The 25,867-nt window shown below is 53.7% G+C and overlaps 1 protein-coding gene across 7 annotated transcripts; it reads right to left on the bottom strand.

The window, feature by feature from the left end:
• Positions 1-491: 491 nt before the first annotated feature.
• NPHP4 (nephrocystin 4) lies at positions 492-25,851 on the bottom strand. 7 transcript variants are annotated; one of them, XR_016459377.1, is made up of 31 exons: positions 25,623-25,850; positions 25,001-25,187; positions 24,361-24,498; positions 22,793-22,965; positions 22,655-22,719; positions 21,859-22,014; positions 20,852-20,988; positions 20,274-20,422; positions 20,087-20,201; positions 18,405-18,587; positions 18,179-18,305; positions 16,131-16,177; positions 15,059-15,318; positions 14,782-14,967; positions 14,011-14,198; positions 13,055-13,215; positions 12,336-12,504; positions 11,004-11,114; positions 10,703-10,902; positions 10,416-10,633; positions 10,044-10,233; positions 9,856-9,933; positions 9,561-9,717; positions 9,178-9,263; positions 8,288-8,373; positions 7,804-7,975; positions 6,669-6,848; positions 5,427-5,570; positions 4,960-5,343; positions 4,177-4,355; positions 492-640 (listed from the first exon to the last, which is right to left on the bottom strand). XR_016459377.1 is itself a non-coding variant. In XM_031613403.2 (30 exons), the coding sequence occupies exons 2-30, from the start codon at positions 25,133-25,135 to the stop codon at positions 4,350-4,352; spliced, it is 4,143 nt and encodes a 1,380-aa protein (XP_031469263.2). In that variant the 5' UTR covers positions 25,136-25,187; positions 25,623-25,850; the 3' UTR covers positions 4,078-4,349. The 7 variants fall into 7 exon arrangements, 5 of the variants coding, with proteins under 5 accessions (XP_031469263.2, XP_031469264.2, XP_089979143.1 ...); XR_004169778.2 differs by lacking the exon at positions 492-640 and having other exon boundaries at positions 4,078-4,355; XM_031613403.2 differs by lacking the exon at positions 492-640 and having other exon boundaries at positions 4,078-4,355; positions 5,218-5,343.
• Between the last annotated feature and the right edge of the window lie 16 nt (positions 25,852-25,867).

Here is a 25,867-nt window from a genome sequence, read left to right on the forward strand (position 1 = left end):
CTCGCTTCCCTCCAGGTTCACAAATCATCCCCGCAGCCCTTTCAGATTAAACCATTTTTCTTTTAAGGAGATTAGCTGTGGCTTTCCATGCAGGGAAATGAATTGGGCCACAATTAATGTCACTTCCCCGTTTGCCTGCTCCCTTCCTGCGCGCCGTGAATTAGAGCTGAAAGCAATGCTGACCATGTCCATAATGCTCTGTCACTTCAGAAATAATTTGGTTGTCTTAAAGCTAATATATAATTACCACCAGCAAATATTTCTTCTCCGTGCAGCCCGATGGTTCCCTGGAGTAAACTTCCACAGTTTTTCAGCAACTGTTCCTCTAATCAGGGGCGATGTATTTGAAATTTCCAAATCAAAGCCTGCAGATGCTAACGGGCAACTTTGGTTGGGCACTGCTTGGTCCTGGATGGGAACAACAGGATGGAAAGGTCACAGTCCCGCAGGAAAACCTTGAGATAATCTTTATGAGCAGTGGCCAAAGGCTTCCATGCACCTCGCTCACGTCCTGTGCTCAGAGGAGGTGGGGAGATGAGCCCTGCTCTGGCCCAGCACTGTTGCCCACGGGCTCCCTGAGCCCCCCAGTGCTGGGTGATGCAGGGCTGGCACTGCCCAGCGCCATCGATCCACCGTGTGCCTGCAAAGACAAACCCAAATAGATTTGTCTCAGGTGAACCAAAGCATTTTGCTCAGATTTTGACCTTTTAAAGAAAATGAATAATGCATTTGAAAATAAAAACTCATTTCAGACTCGAAAATCACAACACTTCCAGCTGGAAATGCCAGGGCGACGCATTATAACACCTAATTTCTCTGATTCCTGACGTGGAAAATCTGTTCAGAGCAGCACCTTTCTGCAGGAGGGGTGAGCAAAGCCCTGAAGGGTCACCTGGGCCCCACATTGCTGCCATCTCATAGCTACCCCCTACGTGTCATTGATTGATTGCTGATGAAATGATGCATTGGGGTGTAATTGCCCACAGAGCTCCGTGCATTGACCAGGACTGGGGCTGCTCAGAACCAGCACTGAGGGAGGGCTCCATCGGTGGCACTGGAGCTCGTTGGTTGAGGGGCTCTACAGTGTGTTTCCTGCCATTGAAGGCTGCTAGCAGGGGAGGCGAGGATGATGATGAGGTGCAGAAAGGCCCCTCCATGTCTGCCCCCTCGGCCCCAGCCACCCTCGCAGCTCCCAATGCCCTGCACAGCAAAAGCTCGTTAGCAGCTTGGAGAACGTTTGCTTGATGTTGTGGTGCCATTTTCAAACAAGTCTCTCATCTTTCAATTTGGCAGGCAATCTGAATACCCATTTTAACTAATAAAGACACCCGGTAACATCTTATTACAACGCTGGCAGGCTCCCAGCTAACGCTATGGTGATCTTTTGTTCAAATCGGGTTTTCTCGATTTCATTCTCATAAAGGGAAAAAAAGATGCGGTCCCCATCGTGCCTTCCCTTCCCACGTAGCTCCCCCCATCCACACCGCTGCCCCCAGCGCCCATCGCTCCCCTCCCCGGTCTCTCTATAGGAACACCCGCCCAGGAGCTCCATGCCCTCCTGCGGTCCCTTTTTCATGCAGATGCCGCCGGTTTTGCTCCCCAGGAAGGAGCCGAAAGCTTTGTCGTGGAAACTTTCTGCTTGGGTTTGTGTTTCAAAGCTATGCTCACTTTTTCCCCCCCCTTTCTCGTTTTTTTCTTTTAAGACAAAGCGTGAGACTTCCGCTACTGCAGTCCAGAAATTACCCTTCTCCCCTCCGCTGTGAGCATTTAGCGGCTCTCAGCCTGCGGCGCGACCCAGCGGGGGACGGGATGAGGGCCATCAGGTGCCTTTATGGGCAAAGAGCCTTCTTGGAACTCGGTGTGATGTCTGGTACCGGGGGAGTTCATATTATGGGATGGCTGCCTGGCACAGCCCGCCCTGAGCGTGTGCTTCTCGGTTAGGAGGGATCTTTCCAAAGACAAAGCAATGAGCAGAGCTGGAGCCCTGTGACAGTGAGGAGCCTGTGGGAGGTGGATCCCAGGACCCCCAGGTCTCTGAGCACTTCCTTCTCTCGTAGCATCCATTACAAAGGCTCAATTCAATCCCAACCTATTGCTTAGAGCTGAGCTTCCACCCAGACCACGCTTGCAGGGGTGGTTGCAGTGCAAGCACAGAGAAGGCTGGAGATGCTTTCCTTCTTGCTCCAAAGCAGGTGAAATTAGGAGCAATTTTGATAACACCCTCACACCAGGCTGGAGGAAAATCGGTGCCAGGAGTTTCTTAGTGAAACACCATCGGTTTGGGATGGGAGTTTGGGACCGGGTGAGGTGGGCAGCCTCCCCAGTGAGCAGCATTCTGGGTCAGCTTGATTGAAGAAGCCAGCTGCATTCAGCTGTCTTAGCACAGATAGGCTGTTTTTATCTTCTAACCTGATGGGAGGTAATTACACCACTCCTGGCTCCTTATCTTAAAAGCCAGAGCTCTTCTGTGCTCTCCTGCCAGCACCTGGAACGTTCCCTGCTCACACCTAGGGCTGAGGAGCTCCATCTCTCCTATTTCAGAAGCCCATTTTAGATGCACTCAGTGCTGGTGCACCGAGCACAGGTGCTCTCCCAGAGCAGATAACTGCTGACCTCTGGAGCTGGGAAGGGTTGGACCCACAGAGCTCAGCCCTGCACCCGCACTCGGGAGGGAAATCCCTCTATCCTTGAGCCAGGCAATGCAAGGTCGCTCCCTCACTGCACGTTCACACAGTGATTAATTACAGCACAGCAGCACCAGGCAGTGTTTTTATTTCTAACGCCACATGGGCGGTGTGGGGTAGGGGAAAAACCAGTGCTGCAAACCCACATCCGTGAGTGCTGAACGGGAGGGAGCAGAGCAGGGTGCAGGCAGGGGTTGTGCCTGGTCGTGCACCAGAGGAACGTTTTGGGCTTCCAAAGAATCACCAACACATTATTTGTTCTGGTTGATAGGTAAAGTGCAAGTGATGCTCTGCAGCTAAGTCCTGCCTGGGTAAGCAAATGAATTTTGATGCATTTTCCTCTCAAAGGCACAGGATGGGGGAATTGGGATGTGGTGTAGGATTCCCCCTTTACTCCACTTCTTTATTGGGCTTTGGTTATTTCTATTCACATTTATGCACTTTCTTTCCAAACAGATGTGGGCATAAATATGAAAGCAAATAATTAACTGATTAACCCGCACTTAGAAGGGTTGCTCCTGATGAAACAACTGGAGGAAGGGTTTGCTCAGCGCCTTCTCTCTGCATTGGATGCTTCAGAGCAACTCCTGCAAACACAGCCGGGACAAAACTGCAGAGGAAGGGCAGAGCAGAATCTGTACGAGGAGGGCAGCTCCAAAGGCTGAATTAAGCACCTGGCAGAGCTTCAGAGAGCTCCTTCTCTCACCTCCAGTCAATCCCGCAACCTTCGTGCGACCCCTATAAAATTACCTCCGTTAAAGAGAGCTCTGAGTGCTCCATTTGCATTCCTCAAGAAACATCGGGAGAAGAATAAGTTGCACGTTAACGACGCGGTGTTGTCATTAAGGGGGACAACTTCATTAGCAAGTGCGAACAAAAGCACATAACCGCTCCAGCCATCGCCATCCCAGTGCTACGCAGAGCCACAGGAGCAGCACTGCCCCTGCAGTGCCCTTAAACCTGCTCCTAACTGGCCCGAGAGCTTCCTTTAAGTTCAAAGAAAGTACAGTTTAATTAAAGCTAATGTAGTGAGAACAAACTAATAGGCAGCAGAAGGGTACGTTAAAGCCCTGCCACGATTTATGGTGCTTTGCATACTGTAAGGGATGCATTCTAAGGGGGAAAGGGAGCACTGCTGTGACCCGCATTCCCCCTCTGGAATGGGAGACCTGTGGACCTTCCCCATCTGCAGCAGCCGAGGATAAAGCACCAAGTCATTGATAATCCTTAAGAAACGTTATTATATGAAAACGTAATGAAAAATTTTCACCTAATCGACTTTAATAACCCAACAGAGGGACCTCTCTGCATTGGAGACAGCACAATAATTTTCTAAAATATGGGCTGTCGTTTCCCATCAGTCCTAAGGAGGCAGAGTAACAAGGAGGCAGAGTAACTCAGCACCCGACTTCACTGGGGCTACCAATTCATCACCATAACATCACCATAACGCCCTGCAAAGCAGCGCCACAGCTGCCACGTGCACACCCACCCCAACGGCTGGGAGATGGCAGGAATGGGGACAGCCTTCATCCAGCAGAGATCCAGCTCTCCTTTGCTCCATGCTTTTGTTCTCATCTCCTTTTTTCCTCTCTCTGCATAATGAATCTTCCCCTCCGTAGAACTCACGGTGGATTTCCAATAGTTACGTCAAGGCCAAGCAAGTCAGCACTGTAAGAAGGGGCAGATAAATTAAAATCCTGCCAGGCTCACCAGCAGCGCAGCCGCTTCCCTCTAATCCATTAGTGAAAATGAAGCCATCAGAAAATTAGGTGCTGCTTGATGTTTTCTGGGTACTAATGATCGTGACTTAACAGAAATAAATGCAGTGTAAAGTAGTGAGGGAGAACGGGAGCCTTTTAGCAAACAAGATTAAAACAGATTGTGAGTGGGCCATTGCTCTTCAGGCACAGATGTGATAGGGGCAGGACCTGCCATAAGTGCTGGGACCCACCTGTGGGAATGGGCTGACACCACACTGGGGGGGGACCACAAGTGCTCCCCCCCACGTGGGTTTGGTGCTGCAGGGAGGGACTGGGAGAGCTCTGCCCACAGAAGGGAACTACCACCATGCTGTCAGAGCAGGGCACAAATTTTATTGATCTTGAAAGAGTAAAAAAGCATTACCAACTCCAAACGATTCGCTTGTGCAACATTTGATGGTGGGTATAGAATACTATAGAAATATTTTGTAAACTTTAAGTTAAAAAAAAAAGCACAAAGATTTAAAGCCCTTACGATATAAACATTAAAAACATTCAACAAAAATTAAGACCTTCTGCAGCTGTGGCACACAGTGGCAAACATTCCTCCTTCCTGTTCTGAACACAGGGCAGCCCAGTCCTTGTGCCAGCAGCAGGGCTCCCATAGGGCCAGAGGGCTCCCATAGGGCCAGAGGGACCCCACAGCTCAATGGGGTGAGGTGAGAAGCGGGCACGGTCCCCTCAACCTGCAGGGCTGGGCTCATTGGGGAGCTCAGTGCATTGCCCAAACGAGGACCAAGAACCGTGCCACGGCCTCAGTAGTAGATGACCTTCACACAGAAGGTCTCCTCGTTCTTGTCCTGATGGTCGTTGATGTGGATCAGGATCTCCTCCTCACCCACGCTCTGACTCGGGGCGAAGCGCAGCCCGATGGTGTAAACCTCCCCACCAGCAACCTGCACACAGCACAGAGGCTCATGGGGAGGCTGGAGGGGCATCACAGCGCCTGCTGCAGCTCCTATGGGAGGTAGGGGTGTACCTGGAAGGAGTCCTCCTTGAACTGCAGCAGGTCGGGCCGGCTGGTGACCAGAAAGTACAGCCTGCGTGTGGGGTAGGGGTTGGTGTAGGTGATGCGCTTGTTGGAGCCCTTCCCACTGCCTGCGGGGATGGTGATCTCAAAGGCCTGCAGGGCACAGAACAGCACTGAGGTCAGACAGAGCCTGGGCTGCTCTGCTGTGCACCCAAGGGGCAGCACAGCACACCTTGCTGCCCCGCGTCCCCCACTCCCCTCCTGCTCCATGCACCACTCAGTTCCTGCCATCAGCGACACGTGGAACGACCTCTGAGTAAAGGCATCTCCTCGGGCTGCAGTTTGCATCACTACATCCACAGAAGTAATTATGAGACTGAGTGACAAAGGGCCAGGGGAGCAGCTGGGGACCGGCCAACGAACGCTCCAACTAATTAATTTATTTCCACGGGGATAACCATGGTGCTAATTCAGATAACACAGCAGAGCGCAGGGAGTGGGGCTCGCACTCATCAGGAGTGGAGTGACATCAGTTTAAATGCTGCTCTCCACCTCACCCAGCACCGAGTGTTCCAGGAAAACATTTCTAAAATGAACACATTAACTGGGAGATCTAATTTTCTATCTTTGAGCGAAGTCCTAACCTAGCACAGTGCTAATAGAAAGCAGCATGCTGTAACTTTAATTTCACAACTGGGTATACTTCAGAGTTGACACTCCTCAGCATGGAATTGCCTTCAAAACAGGCTGAAAGATATTTTATGATGGTCTTCAGTGAGATTATTCAGGCACAGGAAGGCTAAACGTGTGCTCCAGAGCTTAAGTGAGATGGGGAAATGGGAATAGTAACAGGCAGCACGGGTAGAGTCCACACACATCCTGCAGTTCTGGCAGGTAAAGACAAGCGATCCAGAGTTACTCTGCAATACTGCTTTAGGAGATTAACTCAAAGAGGACAGTTAATCTCTAATCTGTCAGTAATTCTTAGAAATTGGCTTTAGGATCCTTGCTCATGACAGTTGGGAATAATGGCAGTGTCTGCACGAAGACCAAGCGCCCGCCCGGCGATCGATGCGCAGCGGCACGGCTCCCAGCACACATCCCTCCTTGTGCAGAGGAGGAGAATGGATGCCAAGAGCAGGTGTAGATAAAGCAGCAAGCAGCAGCCAGCCCCAGGCTGCCGGCACAGCACAGCCCCCAGCCCAGTGGGGTCACCATGCTGACACCCCAACACTTCTCCCCATTGAGTACCTTGGAAATGAGTGGCTGTCGGCAGGTGACGCAGAGCAGCCAGGAGGACAGCAGCTGGTGGCACTCCATGTCCACCAGGTTGAGGTAGAAGAATCTGCTGCCGGCCCGGCGCGGCCTCACACCCACAAACAGATCCAGGACCCCACTGGGGGGCAGGATGAACACACCTGCTGGGTCCACCTGCAAACACACGGCAGAGGAAGGAGCACAGGTCCCATCAGAACCTCCTCCCTCAGTTCCTGATGCTCTGAAGTCACAAAAAGCCAAAACAGGGTGAGGAGACAGCATCAGCATCGCTCACAGCTGCCGCCAGCATCCTGGGCAACCCCCCCTGAGAGGGAGCAGAGGAATAAATGAAGACAAACTGTGTGCAGATCGTTTTTGGAAGGCAGGCTGGCACCCCTTGGCAGGAACAGCTGGGAGAGAATCTGCACCTCCGTGAGGTCCAGCTCAGAATACAAATGAGCTCTGATTACATTAAGGAATGTACACCTATGATAGGAACATTTAATCCCATCTACACTGTTGAAGCAGGTCTGGCTGCATGACAGCATCTGTGCCAACAGCAGCCTGCACTTTGCCCAGCAAGAGGACCCTAACAGTGCTCTACCAACAGCTGCAGGGATCTGCTCACACCCACACTGCTCGCTCTGAGCGCTGCAGCAGAACCCAAACACTGCCATCAGCACAGCCAAGGCACAGTGCTGGCATGGCACGGGGTGCAGGCAGTCCCCAGACTTGGATTCGATGGCACACACCACTGTGATGCCATCCTCAGTGGGATTCATTCCTTTCTGCAGCCTCTGAGAGCTGAGATTTTTTTTCCTTTGTTTATGGGACAGTAATGGAGTTTTTGTTCCTTTCATTACTCCCATTTACAATTATGACTAAATGAATTCTAAAGAAATTATTAGTCTTCAGATAGTCTCATTAACGCAGATGATTTGCCCTCCGGGGTTTTGTACCGACGATCCTACACACGACAGCTTTAATCAAGAGGTAATTATCACAAAGGCAGTACATTTTTCCTAACTCCAAACGGGACGCATTGCATTTCTAAGGGTTACAGTGCTGCCAGCCCAGCCCAGCACCCACAGGGATCCAGCAGCCCCGGCAGGGAAGCCCGAGGCATTACCTTCAGCTCGTGGGGATGGGAGCAGAACGCCTTCACCCTGCGCAGGGTGCGGGTGCCGCGCAGCGGGACGGCCAGGCGGGAGAGCTGCCCTGCAGTGCAGCTGACATCCAAACGCTGCAGGGAGTGCAGGTAGAACTGCCAGATGTGCAGCGGCGTGGCCAGCCAGGGATCCCTGCAGCAAGACAAAGCGATGGGACAGCCCCTACTTGGTGCATTCAGCCCCGAGACCACTCCAAGCTTTGGGCAAGGAATTTCAGCCTTACTCACGCAGAGAGAATGAATTGGTACAGAGAAGCTGTCTCCTACACTCAGAGCATTATTTAGAGAGATTGGAAAAGCAAACAGGTATTTTGGGAAGCCTCCTGCCTGGCTCAGCAAGCAGGGCTCGGGGACCAGCAAGCAAGAGAACACTGATGGGAACGTTCCCTCCCGCCCTGCCTGCGCTCTGGGTGGTTCCTTCTCTTTTTTGGCTCCTGTTACTTACGTATAAATAGCAACAAAGAATGTTTTGATCTGCGGGCTTGGTCCTCCAGCTACTTTTAAGAAGACGTCCTGTGGTTCCCCAGGACCCTGCGCACAGAAATCAGAGCATCGTTAGAATGGTTAACCCAGAGATCAAACCAGCTAATGAGGACTCCAGGGTTTCCTTTCTATTAATGAAAAAAACACCAACCCACTTACAACAGCAGATGCTTTCAGGATCTAGTTAAAAACCACATTATTAAGTTATTATACAGCGTGGTAGAGCTCTTCCAGTATTTTTAATTACAAAAGAGGACACAAACGACTTTTGCATTCCAGGTTTGCATCCATAATCAAATTTTGGCAAATTTTCCCTAAGTTTTCTAACAAGCCATAATCCAATTACCATTGGATTATGCACTGGCAATTAGTAACTACCCTTCATTACCGTCTGTGTTCATACACACACTTATTTTTTTTCCACTTCTATCTCAAGCAGCAGAAAGAGAGCCTTGCAGACCTCACATCTTTGCTGGGAAGTACAAAACAGAAGTGGTGTCTGGGGAGACACACAAAGCACCTTCCAGGTGAACTTCGAGGGCTCGATCCAAAGAGGAACAAAGTAAAGACAACACCAGTATTGATTTGCACCAGGTCAGGAGGGAAACAGGGCTGGAACCAACCTTGAACTATTTGCTCTCCAGAAAAACAGGGACAACATCAGGCATCGGATACCAAAACAATGCAGCCCATTTTAATTGGAACCAAGGGCAATTCTGCCTTAATCACCACCAGTATTTCACATTCCTATAGGCCGACAGATCAGGATGCTGCCATGGGTGCAAGGCTGATGAAAGCAACAAACCACAGCAGGAGGATACGAGACAAAGCGACACAGGAGTGTAACTGTACCATGTTTTTGGTCTCACAGATGACATTAGGGTCGCTGCAGCGGACATAGACCTCCGGATCACCGCCCGGCATCCTCACCGGAGCACCTGCAGGAGACACCACCACATGTAACACGACAGAGCGTTTTATTTACGCTTTGTTCTACACCACCACGCAGCTGTGAGCTGCAATCCCTTATGTTGAGCTACCCGAGAACAACTGGGTCATACTGGTTCAAGAGAGTATAAAATTAGTGCAAGCAGATGGATAGAAAGCAAGCAAGGAAGCCCAAGGCCAGAGCAAAATCATGAGCAGTCTTTGAGGACGCAGAGAAACCATCCCTGATGGTGGGAACTCGCCCTCTGGATGCCACCCCCACCTCCTAGCAGAGCCCTGGGGGTCACCTGGGATCGTGTGCCATGGGGGCAGGCGGAAGGCCTTCTTCAGGAAGGTCAGCTCGGGGTGGAAGAAGCGGAAGGTCTGATCCACCACGTGGGGCCGGGGCTCAACCTTCACCTGCAGCAGCGCAATGGGTTTGCCCCCACTCACACGGAAAGCCACCTGCACAGGGGGGGCAGAGCAGAGAGGCTGAGTGTCAGGCATGGGAACAGCACGGCGGGGGCAGCACTCCATCCCTGGGGCTGGGAGGCAGCTCCACGATGCAGCAGCCAACAGCCCCACGTGTCTCTGCATCCCCACCTGGATGAGCCTCATCTGCGCAGCCCTTGGCTCCTCCTGCATCCTCCCTGCATCTTCTTTGCTCAGCCCCACGGGTCCCTGCAGGAAACAAAACAGTTTTGGAAGAAGCCCCGTGACACGTAAGCAGTGTTTCCTTGGCAGTGCCACCACGTGCTCTGCACCCAAGCACGATGCAGCTCCCAGCCTACCAGCACCGCCGTGGCAGCCGGCTCTGCAGAGAACATCTGGTACCGGAAGGGTATGTGCACAGTTTCCTTGGGCCGCAGGTAGATCTGAGGCCTGAGGTCATCCTGCAGGTGGAACATGTCCTCCTCCAGCGGGGTGGCTGTCTGGGTCAACTCCTTGAAGTGCCGCCACTCCCTTGGGTCCAGTATGACACTGGAGGAGCAAGAGGTGGAGCTGGGTGGCAGCAGGTGCCAGCGCATCGCTCCGGATGTCTGCTGGGAGAGGTCCAGCACCAAAGCAGGCAGGAGATGCTGAACAGACCCCAGCAATGGGGACAGAGCCCAGCACAAGCACTGTGAGCACACACACACACACAGATGGTTGTTGGCCGCTACCTGAGCTCGGGGTGGTCAACCTCAACCGTCACCGTGTGCTGGACACTGTAGGGGTTCTTCAGGGCGAACTCAAAGAACTCAGCTGTTCCCAGCATGGCATACACAGTGTGTGTGATGGTGATGGCCTGGCTGAGCATCTGGGAGATGTACCGGTGCTTGGTGCGCTCTCGGTAGGCATCGATGATCTGCAGGTACTGCATGCACTGCTCACAGCAGCCCTGCAGGATGAAGGGGACCTTGAGCCCGGAGGCAGCACAGGTTGTGCCAGGCACCCAGCCTGCCCTCACCGTGCGCTGTGGGATCCTCCAGTCAGCATCCTCCTGCTGCTGCAATGCTGCCAAGCGCTGCAGCTTGTGCTGCTGGATGGCCGCGGCCTCGTGTGGGGCATGCAGGGGTTCTGGGCTCTGCTCCAGCCGATGGCTGCACAGAATGGCTGCCAACTCGCTATCCACCTCGGCCAGCCTGCGTGCCCGAGATACCCTGACATCTGCAGGGACAGCACTCAGGTCACCGGCTCTGCTCAGGGCAGGATGGCACCCCCTGTTTGAGGATGGCAGGGAAGGGCTGAGCATCCCCAGAAGGACTCACCCCCACTGGTGTGCAGGGACAGCAAACAGCCACCACCCGGAGAGGACACAACGTGGGTGTGGGACAGCAGTGGGTGCCTGGGGCTCACAGGAGTCTCCTCACAGCGGTGACCTGCCAGGACAGAGACCAGGGTCAGCCCCATATCAGGTGCTGGGATGCTGTGCTGGGCTGTGCACATCAGCAGCTTGTGGCAACAGCAGGCACAGCCAGCCAGGACACGGAGCAGACGCTGGTGATGGCTCAGGCCAACAGAAAGACAACAGCCAGCACAGAGCCACCTTCTATGAATTATCAGGAGCAGCTTCCCAACATTTTTTTCCCCAAAATTGTCACAGATCTCTTAGTGTCACAAAATCTACTGGAAAATGTTATTCCCACTGCAGATCTTCACAGACAGTTTAAAAAAGTGGAAGCAAATATCTCATTGCTTACAATGTTCCCTGTGTTTTACGACGATCCCTCTGGAATCCTATTGCTATTGCACTCCATCTGTCTTTTCTCTAAGTGACAGAGCAGTTTCCTACTGAAAAGCAATGGGGACATCCAAAAGATTTAATGCTGACCTTTGGAACCAGCTCAGGTTTCCATGCACACTTTGTGAAGTTTCAGCAGAACCACCCGAGCTGCATTTCACAAATCTGCTCCACCACCACCTCATGCCTGAGCCCAAGGCATGAAGAGCCCTCAGAAACCTACTGAAGGTATTTGGAATTTATTCAAAGAAAAGAAAACTAAAGAATTTTTTTGAAAGGACAGAGAACTCAAAGGGTAGCTGTTGTCCTGGAACAGTGTGTTTTTGCTTTCTCCCTTCTTTTGCCAGGTTGGAGTTAAACCTCTCTCTGGGTTGTGAATCTCAGATTCTCCTTCCCAGGAGCTTATCGTCCTTTTGCAGGCAAAGTAGGAAAATGACAATTTAAGATATCTTATAATGGAGCTAATCTTTCTTCTGAAGATAAGAGTTTAAAACCTGGAGTCACTGCACATTTATAGGACGGTGAATTAAATATAACAAAGTATGTGCTACACTCCAGGAAGAACAACACCCTCACGAGAGCTTTGTTTTCTGACACAGGCAGCTCTGCCATTCGTCCCATCCCTGCTACCCACCTGTGCATCACTGCCTGCATCCTGCATCCCCTCGGCCTCAATGCCACCCTGCAGGTGGCAGGGATGCTGGGCAGAGCATCAGGGCGCTCCGTGCCTCCGAGCTCAGAGCTCTGCCAGCATCTGCCCTCCCCAATTGCAGAGCAAAACCCTGTCGGATATCTCAGGAAAGCTTTTTGTTTCCTAGAACACTTTGCAGCACTACGATGGCTTCCAAGGAGTACTCACCAATGTTGGCCAAGCAGAGGTGCAGGCGGCCTCGTACGGCCACACGGGCACCCAGAGGACACAGCACATCCCTGCCTGCTGCTGGTGGTGCATCCTGCTCGTACTCAGTGGTGACCACGTCCAGCTCATGCAGCGTCCTGACAGCCGGCCGGCCCTGGCGCAGCAGGGGCTGGGGAGGAAGCAGGGATAGGGCAGGATGGATGCTGCTGTGCCTTCAGCCCCATCACACACACACCCATCTCCCACTCTCAGCAGATGCATTTCCTTGACGGGCTGCCCCAGACGGAGCTTTTTCATTGCAACCTCTCCCCGAGAGGATAACAGCCAGACATTAGGGTAACTAGTTACTGGGGCAGCTCAGATCCAAGAGATTAAGAGATATGGATAAAGATGTCTCTGCATTTCCTAGGCCTGCTTTAATTTTTCTATCCAGTAAGCCTTAGCACGGCACAGAAGTTCCAGGGAAGAAAGTTAATGCTCTGCCGTCGCTTTCAAGGATAAGATGACAAATCCTGTGATTACAGGCTTGTCAGATTGACATCAGTCTCCGTTAAACAGAGTGGCTGATAAAAACTTGATTACTGAATACTCAAGGGTAATCTAACAGCATCTCGGCACAGGACAGAAGGAAGAGTCAGCCCGTCTTTAAACTCTTGCATGCTAAACAGTTCTCCCTCATCGTTAGCAGTCATTAAGGCTCAGGGAGAAGGGCTCCCTACCTTCAGTTTAACCGCAGCAGAGCCGACCAGCAGCAGCGAGTCCCCATCCCAGATGTCCATCTGCAGGCTGTGCTCAGCCAGGTAGCGCACGAAGACACGCTGCTCCCCAGGCCTCAGGAAGGTGGGATCCACCACGTACCTCAGCTGCAGCCCTGCGGATTCTGCAAGAAGCAGAAGAGCAATAGAGGGCTGCATCCCTGCCTGCCCACAAGCATGCTGTCATAAGGAGCAGGAAAAGCCAGGACTTCAGGTGTGGAGCTGCTGCTGAACCAAAATGGTGTGACAGCACCTGGGTCCACCCCCAGCACACTCCTCTCCTGTGTAGTGCAGCTTAACCCCATCAATCACACTGGGAAGAACCCCAGCAAAGGATCCCTCGTTGCCATCAAGAACTCCAGGTGAGGAAGGAGCTTTACTGAGAGCATCTCCTGGGACAGGAATTTAATAAGACACAAAGAGAAAGACAAAGCATTTTGCTCAGAGGATCAGATGAGATTACTCCAGGCACTTTGCTTTAATGCGTTGCCTCTTTTTCAATAGGCTCAGCCCCAGCTGCAGTCAGCAGTCCTGATGTCTGGATCATGTCACTGATGCTTATTGATGTTTTACTTCATGCTTTGACGTTTTGAACATTTTTAATTATGTGCCACATAAACTAATGGAGGTTTGCTACGAAAGCAGATAGCAGTCCATTCCCTTGGCCTGGAGGCATGCCTAAATCTGATTGACAAAAATGCCAATTGAACCAGTAAATGTTGTTTAAAACTCCCAGATGGCTTTTCCTTGTACAGTAACACAATGCTATGGCCCATACACAAAAAAAAAAGAACAAGTCAACTTGATGAACTACGTGCAGGACCACATGAAACAGCATCAAGACCTCAAACCTCAGCTGCACAACCAAGCCTCCCACCCAGCCACGTGAGGACACCACCCACACCAGCACCAGAGCCCACCAGTGTTTGGGGTCCCATCCTTATTCAGCTGGAGCAGCACTTGTGCTGGCACAGCAGACCCAACTGCCCTCTCGCCATCCGCATCGAGCAGCTGCAGCCGCGGCGTGGTGACCGGGGGGAAGCGGTAGAACTGGAAGGTGAGGAACACTGTCCTCGGCCACATCCCTTCCAGTGCATCCTGAGGAGCCCTGGAGCAAGAGAAAAGCGCTTTTGGTCAGCCTTGTTTGGATCATAAGCTCCTCACCAAACAAGAAGCAAAAGAACAAGAGAAGATTGGTAATATCAAAAGTATTTGGACTTCTCTGAAGACAGCGGGCATATGGTTTGTCTTTGCCTTCCAAAAGCCTCCCAATTCCAGCTGTCTTCTGCCATATGCTGTGATGGAAGAGCCAAGCAGAAGTAGCATTTTACCTTTGCCATCTATGGAAGAGCTGTGAGCAGTGCTTTGGAGAGAGAAAGCCACCCTCATGGATAGCTTTCCAAAAACTCAGCTCCTCTATGTAATATGCATTTAAGCAGGAACCCTGCACTAACTGGTTTTATTCCAATATGTGGCTGAGGTACACCACAAAGAAACTGGAATGTGTTGTAGGAGTGCCTCGAGAGAGCAATGATGTCATTTTGGAGCTCTTCACGGCTTTAATTCCATGGCTGCAGTGGGAGAAGCAGCACACTGCCAAGCTTCTCCTGCTCAAGCACAAAAGCAGCTCACGGGCAATTTTGGAAAAGGCTTCTCCCCCAAAAGGCTCCCTGAAGCCCTGCAGACCTCACCTACTGAACGCAAGGAACTGCAGGATTATTTCATTGCTTTGCAGAGCATCCACTTCCTCCAGCCGAGGACTGAAGTGCGCGGGGTTCAGCGGCTCCGTGACCTCCACGGGCTCCTTGTTGCCATCGAGGATCTCTGGGAAGCCAGAGGTGTGCAGGAGCGCCAGCGAGGCACGGCTGAGTGCAGTGCTGGAAGCGGCAGAGAAGCGAGGCTGAGTGATGGTAACAGCAGCACCAACCCGTGCCAACCCCCCCAAAATCTCAGCCCCACGGCCCTCACCTCCCAGCAGGCAGCCCCACAGCCGTGACGGGCAGCTGCGTCGGCACAAAGGGCAGCGCCCACAGGTGCTCACTGCTGGAGGCATCCACGCTCGGGGAGCCCGACCTCAGGTCAGCCTCCAGGTGCGTGATGCCAGCAGTGCGCTCGGCGCGGCCGTCCCTCTGCGTGCTGCAGGCCCGGGGCACTGGGGCACTGCGGCTCCGAGGCACTGCGCGCTCATCCCTGCTCTGCGGCGAGGCCAGCAGCTGTGAGAGAGACAGCTGGAAGGGAAGAGGCTGCGATGAACACAGCAGCGATGCTCAGGGAAAGCAACACCACGCCACAACCCGCACCGCGGAAAGGCTCTGCGGGCCAGGATCTGCCAGCAGTTCGTGCAGCTCAGATGCTGTTTGCTCTGAGATTTGGCACATAGCATCCCTGCTCCGCTGAGGAGCGGCACAGCTTGGCTGCCTGCGGGTTCACACCTCTGCTTCTTGCTTTAGCAGCCGTGCTGTACTTTCTCTTGCAAAGGGAGGAATAGGAAAAGGCAGTAGAAAGATCAAACAGTTTCATGCAGTCCTATGAAGCACTTCATTTCTCCAAAAATATTTGTGAGCATTGATCCCCACAACAAGATATGAGTATTTGTAGCTTGTCTCAAAACCTGGTAGCTCTCCTTGAAGCACATTGCTGTTGGCACTCACCATGGGACAGCAGTGCCCAGCAAATCTGGGTTGTCAAAACCCAGAACAGTCCTTAAAAATACATTTGGGGTGTGAAAACAGCTCGGAGGATTTTGTCCAGCAAATTATACATAGAACTCACTTTCCTCCCTCTGCTAACTCAGATTTTAGCTGCACATGCCAAGTGTTGCATGGCCACAGCAGCCTTGAAAGCCAGCTTTCAATGGGACTTCAGGCACATTGCCAGCAACCAACCTGCACTGCACGATGTGGGAACATCACTGCCTGCTGCCCATGGGGCTCAGCAACACAACCACGTGGGGAAGGCACACAACCAGGGGAAGAAAACCTCCCAACCAGAAGCCCCAAGGTAGCAGTGACAGCACAGAGCACACGGTGACAGCACTCACCCCTGGTCCCTGCGTGGAGGCTGCCGGGCGCAGCGGGGAGCGCAGACCTGCAGAGAAGCACAGGAGAAGCTCAGCAAAGCCAGCACCCAGCACAGCCCCGCTGCCCAGGGATGGGCACAGCCCTGCAAGGCAATCCACAACCTCCCAGCAGCCTGCCTGGCTTATTCCCCCAGCAAGACTGCTACCTGCAGGGGAACACGTAGCACGTTTCCACACTCGGTGGTTATTTTGCTGGGAATCTGAATCTGCCAGCAAGAGTTTTCCTGATGTAAAAACACAGCTCCTCCATCTTTAGACAGTGCTGCAGTTTCCCTTAAAGCCATGTGGCACTGGCTAAGTGGATTGCTTAATGAGACGTGAAAGTTTTTAGGATACTTAAGGTTTTCATAGCTCCTCCATTATTTCTTGTCACTACTTTCATCTGTTCGTACATTCATGCCCCCAAACGCTATGAGTTTTACTGTGTTTATATTTGGCTGGTCTGCTCACTGGCACGGATGAACTCGCTGTTCCAGTAAGCAGCAAATCCTTTACAGCAGAGCAGGAACACAGATGTTTTCTGGCAACTTCAGGTTGCTTTCTCAACCACGTCTAATCACAGCTATTTTGTTCTCACTATTGTTCAGCAGAAATCACCCCACTTCCCTTATGTCTAAAATATTGTTTTCTTTCCATTACAGTGGTTTGGGCTGTCATTAAAGCAACGGTGCACAGAGGTACACGGAGCTGTTGGTGCTGCAGGAGGATTCCCAGCCCATCTGTCAGACCCCAGATCAGCTCCATGCACAGCTGAGCCCCCAAATCCATCCTTGAGGGAAGGGAGCGAGGTCAGGGTGCCCCACACCCCCAAGCCCTGTGCCTGGGAGCAGAGGGTCACCATCAGCCTGCATTCACATCCACTTCTCTTCGCACTGACACCAGCTGGAACTCATGAGATCCTTCGAGCAACACCAGGAACAAAACGCCTCTCAGCAATGCTGCTGGCAGCCTCACCCAGCACAGCCCACCGACTCCAGCACCGTCTCACCCTCAAAGATTTCCGCTGTGAAGCCCATTGAAAACCAACAAACTGAGCCCTGGAGAGCACTGAGCCCGGAGCTGGATGTGCCACGGGCTCCCAACCCGCAGCAAAGCCGCGGTGCCACTGCCACCTCGTGGTAACAACACCCCATTAATCAGGTAATCAACTCGCACGTTGATGTTTAAACTGGCAGCTAAGTTGTGAGCAACCCCGTGTGCACATCCACAAATCGGAAAACGTTAAAAACAAGGGAATGGTGGGAGAGGAGCATCTCCCATGGCAGAGCCACCAAATCGCTCCAAACTGGACAAACAGGTGCACAGCCTGACTTTGATCCCAGTGCTACGCTGTAGGGTGGGAAGCACAGAGCAAAGCACACCTACAGGTTTGTTCCCCCTGATCAGGGCAGGAGGGAACCGACCAACAAAGCCACACAAAAGGGAGCAGATTGCCACTGCTCAAACCCAAGGCAAAGAAGCCCTTTCCATCTCCAAGACGCACAGATCAGTGCTGAGATCCCCGCCATCTGCCCCCAGTGCTACAGATATGGATGCAGGCACACACACACACACAAGCAGCCTGGTTCTCCCCCCTCGTTAGAGGCGCACGCTGATTAAACGCGCCGTGCTGTCACGCTCCAGGAACTGCGGCTCAACGAGATTATTTATTACTCACAGCCTATAAGTGACACCTCTCCCATCCTCAGCCATCTGGAAGGATTACGATTGCAGAGATAAGCACCGGAGCAGCGCATTGCTGGTGGGGCCAGGAGGCCTTTCCAAGAGCTGTTTTGTTCAGCACTGAGACCCAAATGCTGTCAGAGTGACCCAGAATAAACACAAAGGGAAACGAGTGCAATTCCTGCGCGTGGCTCTGCTCCCATAGCACGGGTGGATGTGACAAGGGAACAGGTAGAAGGGTTGAAATCAAACCAACCTGAAGTCCCCTCCGTACAGTAATTCATAAACCATCGGATGGCACTGCCACGTTCTGCATTTTAAATGCCACCAACACAGAAAGCACTCACTCAGTGATGGCGTAGGAGGCTCCTCCGGCTCCTTCCCAGCTTTACTCGAGATGTCTGTAGAAGTCACACGATGTTCTGCATCAGTGGAAACGTGGAATTGGACGGAACCCGACGCAATGCGCTTCACCTGCCATGTTCAAGTTGGAGGGCTGTTAGAGAAAAGCCACACACATCTTCAGGCAGCTGGGAACAGAGCCGCTCCCAGCACCAGGAGAGCAGCCCTTACCTGCTGGGAGCTCTCGCTGTCTGCAGGGTTTCTGTACACCAGGGTCTGGCCGGGGCTGGGATGGGCACCGCCGCGCAGGGGCAGCAGCACTGGGGAGGAGGTGGCACCCAGGAAGGGGCTCCAAAGCGCCCAGCGCACCGTGTGCATGGCAGCTGCTGGGCCCAACACACTGCCGGCTGCAGCCTGAAGGAGAGCATTCAGCCAGAGTGCCTCCCTGCCCTGCAACCACGCTCAGGGTAATTGCAACAACACCATCTGCAGCACGGCCCTTCCTCAGCCATCTCTGCCTCCAGACAACGTTTGAGCGAACAGCAGCACCAGCAGACACGACCAGGAATCACCCCCCCCACCACCAGAACAACCAGGCAATGAAAGCTCAGCTGCACTCAGCAGCAATCTACCTGCAGCTGAGGAGTGCAGCCCTGCCCTCCCTCTGCACTCAGCTGTGTATTTTTGCATTATTTCTCTCCCCAGTGATGGGAAACCCACACAGAGCAGAGTCCAGGGGGTTCTGCTTACCCCAGTGCCTCAGCAGCCTCTCCTTAAGCCAAGGGGTGCAGACCTGAGGCGAACACAGCTCGCTGCCAGCCTTGGCAATCAGTGCCCAGCTCCTGCCGGCTGCTAATTACAGCACCGACCGGCTCAGCAATCAGCTCTGGGATTAGGCTGTGCACATGGGAGGCACTCACTGTGTTACCAATGACCCTCACACTGCCACCTCAGCAGGACAACTGGGGACTCATAACCAGTTGATCCCAATCAATCCAGGTACAGGAGCAGCACCCAGAGGTGACAGCTGGGGACAAGCACCCTGCATGTGTCCCCATCACTGCGTGAGCTCTGCAAGCAGTCAGGTTTCATGGCTTCAAGATCCAGAAACCATCGGATTTCAGCTGCCAGAAAGACCTCAGCAATCAGCAAAACCAAAAAGAACATAAGGGGTTAATCCCTCTGCAGCATAAAGGCTGAATTCTAAAGAAAAGACTTTTTTCTTTGAATTAAAAATGAAAAAAAAAATTGAACTTCTCCAAATGGGTTCTCCAGCACACACCAGGACTGCAGGCTGCGTTTCTCCATCCACGTACACGCAGCGGAAAAAATTCAACACCATATAATTAAAATGACTTAATAAGCCCATTTGTGGCACATTCCACCCAGTGCTGCAGAAAGCACTCTGACATTCTGATGTGAGACATTGCCCTCAGCTCCTCCAGCATGGGGAGGCGGCCCAGGATGGACCCTCCATCAGCAGCAAAGGGAGCACTGATGGAGCCCCGGAGATGCTGTGTCCCCATGGAGCAGCCAGCCCTCCTCCTACCCCCAAGTTCCACCCCCCAAACACCCCCCAGCAGTGCTTAGGACTCAGGTTTTTAGTGGGTTTCTCCCACAATTAATGCATCTGCTGGTGGGAGGTTCCCTTATGGGGAGTGCTTTGCCTTCTGCACGATGTTCCTTGCGGCAGGAACTGTTGAGAGCCCAACCCAGCACCCAAGGAGTGAGCAGAGGTGGGGAAGCAGCTCCTCTGCTTTCTGAGGTCCCAGGGGCACCACAGCTCTGTAAACCACTGCGGAAACCAGCAGCAGTGCCCTCTTTGGGCATGGAAGGCACAGGAGGGGCTGAAAATGCTGAAAAAATACCAGGCCCTCCCACCACCCCACAAGCCCCCCAAGCCCCAGCCCTACCTTGGCTGCAGCACAGACGACGTACTCCAGCTGGAAGCAGACCCCAAAGGCCGGATGGGCGACCATCTCACCCAGCTGCAGGCGGCTCCGCAGCAGCAGCGCCTGCTTTGCAGCGCTGCAGGGAGAGGAGGAGGAGGAGGAAGGCTGCACCCCGCAGGCAGCAGGGCATGGTTTGTGCGTCCCTTACCTGTCCGTGGAGCTGGTGGTTTGTCTCCGGGCCACCTCAGCTGCTGGCTGCAGCACGGCCACCTGTGGAGCCTGGACGAAGCGCAGCCCGTTGTGCACACCGACACGCAGCCGCCGCTCCTGCACGCACAGTGCACTGCCAGCCTCCTGCTACGGCCATGGGAGATGGATGTGATGGGGGAACAGGCACTGAGAACAGCAGGGCACGCATCTGCCCTCATCCCACGCGACACAGCTCAGGGCTGGGCACTCAGTGCACAGCCAGTGGCACAGGACTTGGAAGGGCGTCTGCGCGGTGCCAAGGGAAGCCCTACACAAGAGCTACATCTTGGCCTTTTCCAGAGCAGCTGACCCAAATTCTGATAATTATGGTCTGGACACCCAACACATCCTACATAAAGCACCTGTGTGCTCATCCCCACCTGTCTATGAAACAAAGCAAAAGGCTTTCACAGCAGGAAAACCAGGCACTAAGCAGAATCGGTGCTGTAGTGCCATCCATCTGAATGCTGCCACTCCACCTGAGGACAAGCAGTGGCACACAGCTCATCTCTCCCCATTTAATTACGTGGGCATCACCTTCAGCAAGCGGTCGCTGTTCAGCTGCTCCAGCAGCTCTTCCTCAAACTCCTCCAGAGAAGGGTGCAGGAGCACACAGAGCTGGTCCAGGTAGCAGGGGGCCGTCCCCATGAGCCGCGGCTTCAGGAAGATGTCACCTGCAGTGACACATAGCAACAGGGTCAGTGATGGGCAGCCAGCAGCCCCGGCTTGTGGGCAAGAAATGGAACAGAGAGCATCCCCAGCCAGCAGAGTGCCAGGCGATGGAGAAGCATAAGCCAGGCAGAATTTCAGAGGATTTCTCCTGACAGCCACAAGATGGGACCACTGCACTGCGCTGCTGCCTGCCCTCAGCAGAAGAATTTACCACTGCCAAATAGATGACAGAGTCGTTCTGTTCTGTGAATTTCCAGATCACATCATTTCTTTGTCAGATCAACAGGAACGAGGCTGGCATCTGCAAGGCAATGCTTCAGAGGGCTGCGTGCAGGAGTAGCTCATCCCCCAGCCCTGCCAGCTCTTGGCTGCCCAGAGCAGCACCACCACCAAGGACAAGCTGAGCCAAGCTGTGCAGCCTTCTCTTAAGACTCCTCTGAATGACTCCAATTAAACCAACCATTATTTATCTCTCACTGTTTCCCAGGAGCAAAGCAATTAACGGGGAAGAGAACAAAATGAAGCCATGCAGACACACTGCAGCACTGGATGCAAATGCTACAGTTGCTCCTCCGCCATGGGGGAGCTGCAGAGAAGTCCATGACATTTCTGCCCAAATGAAAAGCAGAGGGAATGAGCCCTGCAGGCCGTGCTGCTGCTCTGGGGGCTGCTTCTAACACTGAGCACAGAAGAGATTCTAAAGCTGAAAGAGAGCAGCAGGACCTGCAGTCTGATCCACTGACAGAGGCAAGCCTGCAGCATGGGGTTGTGCTCATGGCACGGAGCATGGCTGCACGAGCAGAAGTGGCCACGAGCAGCACAGCATCACCCCACAGTTCCAGCAGTGGCAGTGGGATATGAGGGACCCTCACCTGTGTCCCCATGTGCAGGCAGCAGGCCAGGGATCTTCTGCAGGCCAGACACCAGGAAGTTTTCAGGAAGGAGGTGAAATACCTTCTCCAGAGGCTGGTGGAGCTTTAGGGTGTACTGCAGGTGGCTGTTCTCCATTATAGTCATGTATTTATTCTCTAAACAAAAGAAAACGTGATGAAATGACAAAAGCTGTGGGGAGACAGTGCTACGGAGCTGCCATTTTACCCACATCCTTAAGACCCATAAGTGCAGGGCAGGCACAAAATCTGTCCCCAGCACATCTCAGCCCCAGCAATGCACACATTGGCAGCACGGGGACCTCTGTGCTGTGCCAGCAGCATCTCACACAAGGTGACTTTCACTGGGAGCCTCCTCAGCTGGGACAGCGCAGCTATCAGCTTCCAATCCCATTGCATCTTTTTGGAATGGAAACCCATAACCCTGGCATTTTCTTTCCACTACATTGCTTAGAAAAGCGTTTCTAACACATTTCCCCTGAAATGTACCAAAACAGCACAGAATTTCCTCTTTTCATCCGCAGCGCAATGGGGATATCGCTCCTCAAGAGGAGCCAAGGTAATAACCATATATTCAAACAAGCAGCTATTTTCTGCATCAGATCCCAGGCTCACATTCTCATCTCCTCTGTTGCAGCCACACACAGCCCAAGGACAAGGCACGGTCTGTCCTGTGCTGCAAGGGTGCAGAGCCCGCATCCGCTGCCTCCATCAGGCAAACCCAGTGCACACTTGGGTGCAAAGAAAGGAGTGATGTGCACCACGTGCTGCTGCTTACTTTCTAGAGGGTCCTGGAGAAGCGGGTGCAGCAAGGCACGTGGTGTCCCGTGGTACAGCTTGAGCCTGAAACCAAAGGTGAAGCAGTCAGTGGATTCCCAAGTAAGGCCCAAGCAGCACCCCTGGGAGCAGTACCTACACTCTGCCCTTGGCAGCCAGGTCTGAGGGCTCCCGCCTGCTGTCAAACAGTGGGATGAGCCCGAAGCCACACGACACGTCCCGTGAGAGCCCTTCTGGGGTGGGGGCCACAGCCACCACCTCCAGCACGGCTGTGATGCTGGGGTGGCTGAGCGAGGTGTGGAAATACACGGCCTGGGAAGAGATGGGAGAGTCGGGCAACTGAGGGCTGACAGCCCAGCTCTCATTGAGGACAGGGCACATCTCCATGTGAGCACTGCAAAAGGGACTCGGAGGGGATGCTGATGTGCGGCGCCAGGTCCAACCAACACATCATGCTGGGTCCCCAAGAGCTGCAGGAGCCCCTAACCCACAGCACAGGGAGGGCAGGACACGGTAACCTCCCCAGGATGGGATTTATGGTGGGATCAACCTTTCCAGTAAAGCCTCATTATCACAACGCAGTGTCCCAGAGAAAACGTTGGCTGCAATCACGGACTGTCAGGAAGGGATAACAGAGAGAGGCATTAGCACATCATCCCAGAGAAATAAATCGCTACTCTATTATCTTTTATTGCAAAATGCTGAAATAATGACCACTGGCTGCTGACAGGTGGCCAGGCAGCAGGAGACTGATGCCACAGGAACAGGAGCTGCTAAAGCACATCTGTTGTTAAGAAAAAGGTTATAGCTGTCTCCTAAAAGCCAACAGCAGTTCCCAGAACACTCCCATCTCCTCTAAGCCCTCCATCAGTGCAGCAAGAGTGTTCCAGCAGGGCTGAACTGGTGAGTGCCAGACTGGGGAGATCTGAACCACAATGCAGAGCTCCATTTCCATGTTCTGGTGCCTGGGAAGTGCCACCTGCATCGCAGGGACAGTGCCCCACACGTGGGCTCATGCAGCACGTGGATCAGCACCGTGTTCCTCTCTCTTGGCAGCACTCTGTGCCATGGTTTCCCCCATCCCTATTCACAAAGCATGGGCTGAGCGATGATTCAAACACCCCAGGATGAAATGCATATGCCAATGTCCCTCAGATGCCATCAGAGATTTAAATAAATCACAGAGCACGGCTCTGATCTATGCTAAACTTCATCCTTGGCACAACGCGTTGATTGAAGTGGAAATAAAGGCTATAATTAGACCCTATCATGACCAAGGAGATGAAGCCTCAGCTGCAATCAATGCTGCAGGGACTGCAGTCTCATCACAGCTGTGCACAGCAGCAGTGCAGCTGGCTGCACACCCAGGGACCCGTGTAAGGTCCTGCCTTAGGGCAGTAAGTTCTGCAGGGACCCCGGTGGATAAAAGCCTGGCTTTGTGCAAGAGCAGCACCTCCACAAGAGCTGCTGTGGAGCTGCTGCTCAGCCCATCTGTGTCTGAAGGAACAGTGCACTCTGCTGCTGGCACGGAGGCACAGCACCACATCAGCCAGCCTGCAGCTTGAAGGGTTTGCCCATTAGAATACATCATAATTAATAACCGTGCCTCAACGGGAACATGGGAGATGCACCCAGCTGCAAGATCGTGGAGTGGCAGGGCATGGAACCAACACCTACCATGAAGCCAACCAACCCTGATGGCCATACCTCATTGAAGAGCACACAGGGGGGCTGCCCTGGGGGGCTGCAGGGGGTCCGGGTGCTGCTGTGCCACGTGTGGCCAAAGAAGTGGCGGTGGGCGGCATCGAAGAGAGACAGGCGGAGCTGCAGCTCAGCTGGGGGCTGCTGCAAGAGAGAGGGGGGGTGTGGGGAATGCAGCTCCTCACCTGCACCTGGGGGCATGGGGAAATGCCTCAGGACAGGGCAGGCTATCAGAACCTGGGGGATACAGCACAGCTGACTCGTGCTTCTACAGCAAAGCTGATGAATGTTTGTAACGCATCACCCTTCTAGTGCAGAAAATGCTTACCTACCCTAAAGGTTAGCATGTAAAACTGTAACTCAGATGTGTAGATGGAAGCACATGGGATTTACATACAGTTCTGCTTTGATACTGGGAGATTTAGGACCCCAAAAGGAAGTGAATGTAGCAGAAATCTGAGCTCTGCTCAGCCCTCCTGACAGCTGGCAGACACCAGATGGCTGCTGGGCACACAGCACTCACGCCCGTGATGCCTGCACCCTCCCAGTCCCACAAGCAGGAGGAGACTTCCAACCAGCCCAGCACCGTCCTGCAGAGCCTCTGGAGTGTAATGTGCTTCCTGCTTTTGGCTGTACAGCTCCATACCTGCGTGACAACAGAACCCTCGAGGCACTTCAGGACACACTGGAAAGGCACTGAGCGCTCCGGCGCGCCGTGTCTGCGCTGGGTGTGAGGTGGGACAGCACGGCTCTGTGCAAACAGCCGCTCCCACTCAGCCATCTCACCCGCTGGGGTCACCTCCTCCTGCAGGCATCTGCTGGGGGATGCTCAGCTAGGAGAGACAGCACACAGTGAGGGGAAACACGGCCAAGCGGTGGAGCAGCACAAATGCACGACCCCAATTCTGCACATTGCACAGAATTCCTGCACACACACACACACGCTTTCCCCTCACCCGCAGCACGGTGACACGCCGGGGACCCGCAGCAGCGCCCTGCAAACCAGCAGTGAGAGCTGCCAAAGGTTGAACGTGCGAGCAAGAGCTGACCCGGAGCGGTGCCGGTGTTACCCGGCGTGGCACCGCTGGGAGCTCCGCACTCCGTGTGCGCGTGGCAGAGGCCCGCAGCAGCGCAGGGCCCATCCGCACCGAGCGCGGCGCGCACCTATAGCGGCCGTTCTGTGCGCTGACACCTCCGACCCCCGCACGAGGCGCGTGCCCAGCACGGAGCGTTGCGGTACGACGCGGGCCGCCCCGCCGCGCACTCACCGCTCCCGCCGCGTCCCGCCGCCATCTTCTCGGACCGCACCACCGCCGTGCGGGAGGGGGGATTCGCCGCGCCGCTCCGCGCCGCTCCGCACCGCCCGCATCCCGCAACCCCCAAGCGGTCCCACGCGGCGCCGGAGACGGCCGGAGGTCGCGGTGGCGGTGCGGGGCTCAGGGCACGGCCGGGGCCGGGAGAGGCGGCGGTTCCCCCCGCGCCGGTGGTCGCGCCTCGCGCGGCGTCGGGTTAC

The sequence above is a fragment of the Phasianus colchicus genome, chromosome 22 (genome assembly GCF_987193195.1).
Source record: "Phasianus colchicus chromosome 22, bPhaCol1.hap1.1, whole genome shotgun sequence".
NCBI classification, from domain to species: Eukaryota; Metazoa; Chordata; class Aves; order Galliformes; family Phasianidae; genus Phasianus; species Phasianus colchicus.